The 11,718-nt window shown below is 44.1% G+C and overlaps 1 protein-coding gene across 1 annotated transcript in view; it reads right to left on the minus strand.

Moving 5' to 3' along the window:
• Nucleotides 1–1,654, minus strand: part of PHACTR3 (phosphatase and actin regulator 3) — a 178,904-nt gene extending 177,250 nt beyond the window's left edge. Inside the window, exon 1 of the mRNA XM_029613622.1 lies at nucleotides 974–1,654. Within this exon, the coding sequence (XP_029469482.1) occupies nucleotides 974–1,079 (106 nt within the window). The 5' untranslated portion in view covers nucleotides 1,080–1,654. The remainder of the gene's footprint in view (nucleotides 1–973) is intronic.
• Nucleotides 1,655–11,718: the final 10,064 nt, after the last annotated feature.

The raw sequence follows: 11,718 nt of genomic DNA on the forward strand, positions 1-11,718 counted from the left end.
GGGCCTGTGGCACGTTCCCCACGTGAGACGCAGGGGGGCGGGGAGTGCCTGGGGTCACGTGAGCAGCTTGTCACCCAGCCTCTTTGTTCCTTTCCCCCTGGGAGGGGGCGGGGACCCTAAGGCAAGGGAGAAGCTCAGCTCTGCAACGCTGTCATCGCGTCCCAATAATGTAATTATGCAAAATAAGCGCGAGCGCAGCAAGGGGGGAGGGGGAGGGGGGTTATTTGCAGAAGCGCCTTTCTGCATTTCAGTCTCCTTCGTGCTCAACGCAGGCCCAACTCAGCCATGTGGGCACTTTTCGCCCGGTCCCCCATTTATTTCAGTTTAAACTGTAACCTGCCAACTGAAGTGGCCCTGCTCGGTCCATCCGCTCCAAAAGAGGCAGGGCCCTGCGGTATCGTGCAAGTGAGCTCGGGCAGAGCCTCAGCCCTTAGTGGGATATTGACCCTTCCTTCCGTGCCTTAGAGACCCGTGAAAGCCGCAAAGGAGTCAGAAATTCAGCCAAGCCCTCCCGGCTTAAAGCCGACAGCCACGGTTTCCTGCGCGTCCTCTCCTCCTGCCCGAGAGCCGCGGCAGCGCTGACAGCCGGGCCACCCTAGCCTCCTCCTGCCCCTCTCCCGAATTACCGCTCGCATCCTTTGCACGGAGAGAATAGGCTGAGAGAAGCGGGGTCTGGCTGGTCAATCCCCCTACACTGAATTCGCCCCCGCCCCACTGCATGCCATCGGTTCCGGGCACTCATTCCCCGCTGCCAAAATGCCAGCCCCGTGCCAGAGCCCCGAGAGCGCTGCCCATGCCGGCGGATCAGCCTCGGCTCCTGCGCCTTCGCAGACATTGCCCCGGGGTGCTCGGTACCGGATTTGAAGCTGATGTGCTGCATCCCCCCGCCCCCGCCCCCCTTGCTCGGTCTCTCTCTCTCTCCGGATCTTCTCCGCAGCCCGGCATAGAAAGGAAGGAAGGAAGGCGCCCTTACCTGGGCTCTCTGCAGATTCCGGGGCAGTCTCGGTGAGGATGCTGGGGTCACTCTGCGAGCGGCCTCTCTGGAGGAAGCAGCCGGTCCCTTCCTCCGATGTAGCCATGGAGATCCGGAAGGCAGGGGGGGGGGTGCGGGGCGGGCGGAGACCCCCGAAGGGCGGAATCCGAACTCGGAGCCCGTCAAGGTCACGGGCGGAAGGGAAAGCGGGGGGAGGGCTACGGCTGAGCCCGTCCGGGCGGCATCTCCCCCCCCTCCCCAGCCGGGGGAGGCTCTCGGTCAGATCCCCCGGGAGGCGAGCCCGCGCGCTTTCATGCCGGCGCGCTCCCGGCGGCCGGATGCTCCCCCTCCTGTCCTTCTTACTGCTGGGATCCCGGCGCACGGGGGCTCGCGCCTTCCTTCTCCGACGCCTTCAGCCCGGTGCTGCTCTCGGAGCATCTGGAGGAAAACATTGGGATTTTACCAGCATCCCCTGCGAGCCGGGCTCTGACGTCAGCGGCCCGGGCCAGGTGTGCACCCCAGCTGTGGCGGAGCGCATCCAGCTGCGAGCCTCCCCGCTGCCTTAGAGCCCGGGGCTGAACGACCGAGCGAGGGAAGTTCATTAGGCGTTGAGTGAGTTGGGCGTTTAACTCGCTCGACTATTAACTTGAACGATCATGGCGACTTTTCTTCGACCACTGCGCCAGCAATTCCCCTTTTCTGCAGATCTCCCTTCCTGGAGTGGTTTGCTCTTTTTCAGTAGGGAGAGGAAATGAGGTAACCTGTCTTTTTTTTTTTTTCTGACGGAGATACAGAAACCCATCTGAGGGAGGAAGATTGCAGCTCTTTCTGGCCGACTTTTCTGGGAGGGTTGTAGCTGCCTGTGTTACATGGGGGTCTATGGGTGTGGGTGTGCGGGGAGCTCGGAGTGCAACTATTGCTCTGGTGCCGGGGGATGTTGGCTATGCTATGTGACTGGGTGTTGCATGGGAGGCTTTAGCTGTATGTGGCTCAGGTTGTCCGGGGATTGGGCTTCTATCTGTTCATGGGAGGCCTGTTTGTTGATGAGGGCTATAGCAGTGTGGCTCTGGTTGTGTGTGTGGGAGTATGTTGCAGAGGTGGGAGTGCTCTGTGTGGCTCTTCTGACTTTGCAGGGTGGGCTAGCTGTGCGTACCTAATATGGCTGTATGACTGGGGGATGCTGGCTATCTAACTGTTGCATGGAGGGCTGGAGAGGTATGTAGCTCTGGTTGCTTGGATGGGAGGGATTCTGGCTCTCTGTATGAAACTGATTGTGTAAGGTGTTCTGTGTGTGACCCATTGTGTAACTGAGGAATGCAGGCTCCATGCTGGATGTGTGCTTTGACTGTGTGTGTAAATGGGGGATGCTGGCTATGTGGGAACCTGATGTCCATATATACACCCTTCTCTGACCCTTGTCTCCTCTTTTGAAATGGAAATCTGAAGCAAATAATAAATATCAGTGTTATTTGTTCTAGTTTGGTGCTTATACTGTCACTGTCAATCTCTAGAATATCAATAAAATATGCAGTCAAGAGAGCTCAGCCGTTCCTGGACTGCAGTGGGCAGCAGCGCCAGAGAGCTCAGTCATTCCTGGTCTGCAGTGGTCAGCAGCCCCAGAGAGCTCAGCCGTTCCTGGTCTGCAGTGGTCAGCAGCCCCAGAGAGCTCAGCCGTTCCTGGACTGCAGTTGGCAGCAGCCCCAGAGAGCTCAGCCGTTCCTGGTTTGCAGTGGGCAGCAGCCCCAGAGAGCTCAGCCGTTCCTGGTCTGCAGTGGTCAGCAGCCCCAGAGAGCTCAGCCGTTCCTGGTTTGCAGTGGGCAGCAGCCCCAGAGAGCTCAGCCGTTCCTGGACTGCAGTGGGCAGCAGCCCCAGAGAGCTCAGCCGTTCCTGGTCTGCAGTGGGCAGCAGCGCCAGAGAGCTCAGTCATTCCTGGTCTACAGTGGGCAGCAGCACCACCTCATTCATCAGTAATCAGTAGTGGTGCAAAATAAAGACGAGGATGCACATATATCCTTGTCTGCTGAAAGTTTGGAATCTGTAGTTATAGTTAGGAGAAGGGGAGTGGTCCATCAGTTAGAGCAATGGCCTGGGAACCAGAGAACTTGGACTCAGATCCCACTTCCCCCCCCAATGACACTTCATCTCCCGTTGCTTCAGGTTCCCACTTAGATTGTAAGCTCTTTGGGGCAGGAGCTTATTGTGCTTGGATACTCTCACCGTTGTACAACACTGCATATGTCCGCTAGCGCTGTAAAGATACGGGATAATGTTCTGTTTACCCTCCATTGGTAGGGACTCTGTCTCTGCTCTGATATGGCAGTGGCTTTATAAACGGACCGGACCCTTTTAGCTTCTGTTGGTCAGGTGTTAAAAACAGCAGCTTGCAGCTGATGAACTGCATCTTCCGTCTGGTTCTGAGCAATGCTTTAAACACAACTGATCTTTTGTAAACGGTAAAGGCTGTGTGCACCTTCCTTATTGTTCTGTCATCCCCACATCTTAGTGATTTATTAGCTGAGCACTTGAACATCTTTTGGAGTCAATTTTACACGTGTTCTGTTTTGATTGCTCATCTTCACCTTCTTTTCAGGCCACCCGTTTTCAAACAGCTCTGAGCCTGCAGGTGTCAGGGCTAGAGAGACAGAAGGTGCCAGGTGAAGACCACAAGTCCCAACAAATCTGCCCATTTTCCCCCTTCCCTTTTTTTGGGGAGGAGTGCCCTGCAGCTTTCTCCTGGTTTCAGCTCAATCAGAACCATGACATGGATCCAAACTTTTTTTTTTTTTTTTTAATGAATCTGGATTTTACATTTAATTATTTTGCCTTTTTCGAACCAGAGCTGAAGGTGAGACACTATTCAGGTTCTGAATTTACGTCCCTGCCGGAGAGGACTTACAATCTAAGTCGAACCAGAGGCAATGAAGGCAGAAGTGACTTCCTTTAGGTCTCAAGAAGTAAGTGTGGGCGGAGCAGGATTTGAACCCTGAGCTTCTCTAGGTCTCAGCCTGCTGCTCCTCCACTGATTTCTGAATCTAACAGTTTTATTCTTCTCTCTCTCTCTGTTGCTGCTCAGGGAGAGCTCGGTTGCTAAGGTGTCTGATCTTTCCTGCAATCCTCTGGCTAGAATGGTTGGTTAAGGGAATGGTTAAATGGAAGCAATGGGTGAGATTTTGTTATCTAAAAGACAATAGATTGACACACTTTGGTGGAGGCTAGCTGGGTTGTTAGATGCTTCTCTTTAAAAGCAGGCAGATTTTTTTGCTATAATCACCTCAGAATGGATTCAGCTGTTACAGAGGAAACCTTAAGGTGGGAAACCCCCTAAGGAGCTGGAGTCAGATTAACCAGTAAAAAATGCATTGCTTTAAACCTCAGAGCATATTAACCCTTTCTATCTGTGCAGATAAGGACCTGAGGACCCATCTAACCTGCCCAATTTTCTTCCTTGATCTCCAACTTTACCTTCCCTTCCTCCCTGCTTGCTCTAAGCGTTCTTCAATTCTGTTTCTCTTTTAACCTCCATTAGATTCCATACATCCACCACCGTTTCTTCTTACCTTAAAATTCAGTGTATAATTTATTGAATTACAGGGTTAAAATTATATTCACCATTAGTTCTTTAATTCTAATTAATGCAAACGTGCAAAACTGAACTGGGACATTTTACACACTGCAAATATAGGGACCTCATTTACTGAGCATTTTTCCCATACACACAGAATGTGAGAAAAGCCTTAGTAAATCAGCCCATGGATTGGTAATTCCAGCTTTTCTATTACTGAAAAAGAACAATGCAATGTACATATCCAGAGTTGTGTTTCTTTGGGCATAGATGGGCAAGGTATATATGTCTACAATATGATGTACATATCCAGAGCTGTGTTTCTTTGGGGTATAGATGGGTAAGGTATATATATCTACAATACGATGTACATATCCAGAGCTGTGTTTCTTTGGAGTATAGAAGGGTAAGGTATATATATCTACAATACGATGTACATATCCAGAGCTGTGTTTCTTTGGAGTATAGAAGGGTAAGGTATATATGTCTACAATACGATGTACATACTACATATCCTAGGCTGTGTTTCTTTGAGACATAGAAGGGTAAGGTATATGTGTCTACAATATGATGTACATATCCTGAGCTGTGTTTCTTTGGAGTATAGAAGGGTAAGGTATATATGTCTACAATACGATGTACATACTACATATCCTAGGCCTTGTTTCTTTGAGACATAGATGGGTAAGGTATATGTGTCTACAATATGATGTACATATCCTGAGCTGTGTTTCTTTGGAGTATAGAAGGGTAAGGTATATATGTCTACAGTACGATGTACATATCCAGAGCTGTGTTTCTTTGAGACATAGATGGGTAAGGTATATGTGTCTACAATATGATGTACATATCCTGAGCTGTGTTTCTTTGGAGTATAGAAGGGTAAGGTATATATGTCTACAATACGATGTACATACTACATATCCTAGGCTGTGTTTCTTTGAGGCATAGATGGGTAAGGTACATATTACTCCTTTTGTACCTGTTTTCACTCCCCCCCGCCCCCTCCCCTGTCTTGACCACCCCTACCCCTCTTTCCACAAGTTTGCTAGTTTTTGCTCTGTTTTCTGAGCTATGTTAAACACTGTTCCTTGTAAAGGCTTTGCCTATATATCCATTGTTGTAAGTTATCTGTAAACCGGCACGATGTGCAAACGGTTGCCGGTATATAAAATTAAATAAATAAAATAAAAAAATAAATTTACAATACGATGTACATATCCAGAGCTGTGTTTCTTTGGGGTATAGATGGGTAAGGTATATATGTCTACAATACGATGTACATATCCAGAGCTGTGTTTCTTTGGGACATAGAAGGGTAAGGTATATATGTCTACAATACGATGTACATATCCAGAGCTGTGTTTCTTTGGGGTATAGAAGGGTAAGGTATATATGTCTACAATACGATGTACATATCCAGAGCTGTGTTTCTTTGAGGCATAGATGGGTAAGGTATATATGTCTACAATACGATGTACATATCCAGAGCTGTGTTTCTTTGGGGTATAGAAGGGTAAGGTATATATGTCTACAATACGATGTACATATCCAGAGCTGTGTTTCTTTGGGGACATAGATGGGTAAGGTATATATGTCTACAATACGATGTACATATCCAGAGCTGTGTTTCTTTGGGGTATAGATGGGTAAGGTATATATGTCTACAATACGATGTACATATCCAGAGCTGTGGTTCTTTGAGGCATAGAAGGGTAAGGTATATATGTCTACAATATGATGTACATATCCTGAGCTGTGTTTCTTTGGGGCATAGATGGGTAAGGTATATATGTCTACAATATGATGTACATATCCTGAGCTGTGTTTCTTTGGGGCATAGATGGGTAAGGTATATATGTCTACAATACGATGTACATATCCAGAGTTGTGTTTCTTTGGGACATAGATGGGTAAGGTATATATGTCTACAATACGATGTACATATCCAGAGCTGTGTTTTTTTGGGACATAGAAGGGTAAGGTATATATGTCTACAATATGATGTACATATCCAGAGCTGTGTTTCTTTGGGGTATAGAAGGGTAAGGTATATATGTCTACAATACGATGTACATATCCAGAGCTGTGTTTCTTTGAGGCATAGATGGGTAAGGTATATATGTCTACAATACGATGTACATATCCAGAGCTGTGTTTCTTTGGGGCATAGAAGGGTAAGGTATATATGTCTACAATATGATGTACATATCCAGAGCTGTGTTTCTTTGGGGCATAGATGGGTAAGGTATATATGTCTACAATACGATGTACATATCCTGAGCTGTGGTTCTTTGAGGCATAGATGGGTAAGGTATATATGTCTACAATACGATGTACATATCCTGAGCTGTGTTTCTTTGGGGCATAGATGGGTAAGGTATATGTGTCTACAATACGATGTACATATCCAGAGCTGTGTTTCTTTGGGGTATAGATGGGTAAGGTATATATATGTCTACAATACGATGTACATATCCAGAGCTGTGGTTCTTTGAGGCATAGAAGGGTAAGGTATATATGTCTACAATATGATGTACATATCCTGAGCTGTGTTTCTTTGGGGCATAGAAGGGTAAGGTATATATGTCTACAATATGATGTACATATCCTGAGCTGTGTTTCTTTGGGGCATAGATGGGTCAGGTATATATGTCTACAATACGATGTACATATCCAGAGTTGTGTTTCTTTGGGACATAGATGGGTAAGGTATATATGTCTACAATATGATGTACATATCCAGAGCTGTGTTTCTTTGGGACATAGATGGGTAAGGTATATATGTCTACAATACGATGTACATATCCAGAGCTGTGTTTCTTTGGGGCATAGAAGGGTAAGGTATATATGTCTACAATACGATGTACATATCCAGAGCTGTGTTTCTTTGGGACATAGAAGGGTAAGGTATATGTGTCTACAATACGATGTACATATCCAGAGCTGTGTTTCTTTGGGACATAGAAGGGTAAGGTATATATGTCTACAATACGATGTACATATCCAGAGCTGTGTTTTTTTGGGACATAGAAGGGTAAGGTATATATGTCTACAATACGATGTACATATCCTGAGCTGTGGTTCTTTGAGGCATAGATGGGTAAGGTATATATGTCTACAATACGATGTACATATCCTGAGCTGTGTTTCTTTGGGGCATAGATGGGTAAGGTATATGTGTCTACAATACGATGTACATATCCAGAGTTGTGTTTCTTTGGGACATAGATGGGTAAGGTATATATGTCTACAATATGATGTACATATCCAGAGCTGTGTTTCTTTGGGACATAGATGGGTAAGGTATATATGTCTACAATACGATGTACATATCCAGAGCTGTGTTTCTTTGGGGCATAGAAGGGTAAGGTATATATGTCTACAGTACGATGTACATATCCAGAGCTGTGTTTCTTTGGGACATAGAAGGGTAAGGTATATATGTCTACAATACGATGTACATATCCAGAGCTGTGTTTCTTTGGGACATAGAAGGGTAAGGTATATATGTCTACAATACGATGTACATATCCAGAGCTGTGTTTTTTTGGGACATAGAAGGGTAAGGTATATATGTCTACAATATGATGTACATATCCTGAGCTGTGGTTCTTTGAGGCATAGATGGGTAAGGTATATATGTCTACAATACGATGTACATATCCAGAGCTGTGTTTCTTTGAGGCATAGATGGGTAAGGTATATATGTCTACAATACGATGTACATATCCAGAGCTGTGTTTCTTTGAGGCATAGAAGGGTAAGGTATATATGTCTACAATATGATGTACATATCCAGAGCTGTGTTTCTTTGGGGCATAGATGGGTAAGGTATATATGTCTACAATATGATGTACATATCCAGAGCTGTGTTTCTTTGGGGCATAGATGGGTAAGGTATATATGTCTACAATACGATGTACATATCCTGAGCTGTGGTTCTTTGAGGCATAGATGGGTAAGGTATATATGTCTACAATACGATGTACATATCCTGAGCTGTGTTTCTTTGGGGCATAGATGGGTAAGGTATATGTGTCTACAATACGATGTACATATCCAGAGCTGTGTTTCTTTGGGGTATAGATGGGTAAGGTATATATGTCTACAATACGATGTACATATCCAGAGCTGTGGTTCTTTGAGGCATAGAAGGGTAAGGTATATATGTCTACAATATGATGTACATATCCTGAGCTGTGTTTCTTTGGGGCATAGAAGGGTAAGGTATATATGTCTACAATATGATGTACATATCCTGAGCTGTGTTTCTTTGGGGCATAGATGGGTAAGGTATATATGTCTACAATACGAAGTACATATCCAGAGCTGTGTTTCTTTGGGACATAGAAGGGTAAGGTATATATGTCTACAATACGATGTACATATCCAGAGCTGTGTTTCTTTGGGACATAGAAGGGTAAGGTATATATGTCTACAATACGATGTACATATCCAGAGCTGTGTTTTTTTGGGACATAGAAGGGTAAGGTATATATGTCTACAATACGATGTACATATCCTGAGCTGTGGTTCTTTGAGGCATAGATGGGTAAGGTATATATGTCTACAATACGATGTACATATCCTGAGCTGTGTTTCTTTGGGGCATAGATGGGTAAGGTATATGTGTCTACAATACGATGTACATATCCAGAGTTGTGTTTCTTTGGGACATAGATGGGTAAGGTATATATGTCTACAATATGATGTACATATCCAGAGCTGTGTTTCTTTGGGACATAGATGGGTAAGGTATATATGTCTACAATACGATGTACATATCCAGAGCTGTGTTTCTTTGGGGCATAGAAGGGTAAGGTATATATGTCTACAATACGATGTACATATCCAGAGCTGTGTTTCTTTGAGGCATAGAAGGGTAAGGTATATATGTCTACAATATGATGTACATATCCAGAGCTGTGTTTCTTTGGGGTATAGATGGGTAAGGTATATATGTCTACAATACGATGTACATATCCAGAGCTGTGTTTCTTTGAGGCATAGAAGGGTAAGGTATATATGTCTACAATATGATGTACATATCCTGAGCTGTGTTTCTTTGGGGCATAGATGGGTAAGGTATATGTGTCTACAATACGATGTACATATCCAGAGCTGTGTTTCTTTGGGACATAGATGGGTAAGGTATATATGTCTACAATACGATGTACATATCCAGAGCTGTGTTTCTTTGGGGCATAGATGGGTAAGGTATATATGTCTACAATACGATGTACATATCCAGAGCTGTGTTTCTTTGGGGCATAGAAGGGTAAGGTATATATGTCTACAATACGATGTACATATCCAGAGCTGTGTTTCTTTGGGACATAGATGGGTAAGGTATATATGTCTACAATACGATGTACATATCCAGAGCTGTGTTTCTTTGGGGCATAGAAGGGTAAGGTATATATGTCTACAATACGATGTACATATCCAGAGCTGTGTTTCTTTGGGACATAGATGGGTAAGGTATATATGTCTACAATACGATGTACATATCCAGAGCTGTGTTTCTTTGGGGCATAGATGGGTAAGGTATATATGTCTACAATACGATGTACATATCCAGAGCTGTGTTTCTTTGGGACATAGAAGGGTAAGGTATATATATCTACAATACGATGTACATATCCAGAGCTGTGTTTCTTTGGGACATAGAAGGGTAAGGTATATATGTCTACAATACGATGTACATATCCAGAGCTGTGTTTTTTTGGGACATAGAAGGGTAAGGTATATATGTCTACAATACGATGTACATATCCTGAGCTGTGGTTCTTTGAGGCATAGATGGGTAAGGTATATATGTCTACAATATGATGTACATATCCAGAGCTGTGTTTCTTTGAGGCATAGATGGGTAAGGTATATATGTCTACAATACAATGTACATATCCAGAGCTGTGTTTCTTTGGGACATAGATGGGTAAGGTATATATGTCTACAATACGATGTACATACTACATATCCTAGGCTGTGTTTCTTTGAGACATAGATGGGTAAGGTATATGTGTCTACAATATGATGTACATATCCAGAGCTGTGTTTCTTTGGGGTATAGATGGGTAAGGTATATATGTCTACAATACGATGTACATATCCTGAGCTGTGTTTCTTTGGGGCATAGATGGGTAAGGTATATATGTCTACAATACGATGTACATATCCAGAGCTGTGTTTCTTTGAGGCATAGATGGGTAAGGTATATATGTCTACAATACGATGTACATATCCAGAGCTGTGTTTCTTTGGGGTATAGAAGGGTAAGGTATATATGTCTACAATACGATGTACATATCCTGAGCTGTGGTTCTTTGAGGCATAGATGGGTAAGGTATATATGTCTACAGTACGATGTACATATCCTGAGCTGTGTTTCTTTGGGGCATAGATGGGTAAGGTATATATGTCTACAATACGATGTACATATCCAGACGATGTACATATCCAGAGCTGTGTTTCTTTGGGGCATAGAAGGGTAAGGTATATATGTCTACAATACGATGTACATATCCAGAGCTGTGTTTCTTTGAGGCATAGAAGGGTAAGGTATATATGTCTACAATATGATGTACATATCCTGAGCTGTGTTTCTTTGGGGCATAGATGGGTAAGGTATATATGTCTACAATATGATGTACATATCCAGAGCTGTGTTTCTTTGGGGTATAGATGGGTAAGGTATATATGTCTACAATACGATGTACATATCCAGAGCTGTGTTTCTTTGAGGCATAGAAGGGTAAGGTATATATGTCTACAATATGATGTACATATCCTGAGCTGTGTTTCTTTGGGGCATAGATGGGTAAGGTATATATGTCTACAATATGATGTACATATCCAGAGCTGTGTTTCTTTGGGGCATAGATGGGTAAGGTATATATGTCTACAATACGATGTACATATCCTGAGCTGTGGTTCTTTGAGGCATAGATGGGTAAGGTATATATGTCTACAATACGATGTACATATCCTGAGCTGTGTTTCTTTGGGGCATAGATGGGTAAGGTATATGTGTCTACAATACGATGTACATATCCAGAGCTGTGTTTCTTTGGGGTATAGATGGGTAAGGTATATATGTCTACAATACGATGTACATATCCAGAGCTGTGGTTCTTTGAGGCATAGAAGGGTAAGGTATATATGTCTACAATATGATGTA

This window comes from Rhinatrema bivittatum, chromosome 8, assembly GCF_901001135.1.
Source record: "Rhinatrema bivittatum chromosome 8, aRhiBiv1.1, whole genome shotgun sequence".
NCBI lineage: Eukaryota > Metazoa > Chordata > Amphibia > Gymnophiona > Rhinatrematidae > Rhinatrema > Rhinatrema bivittatum.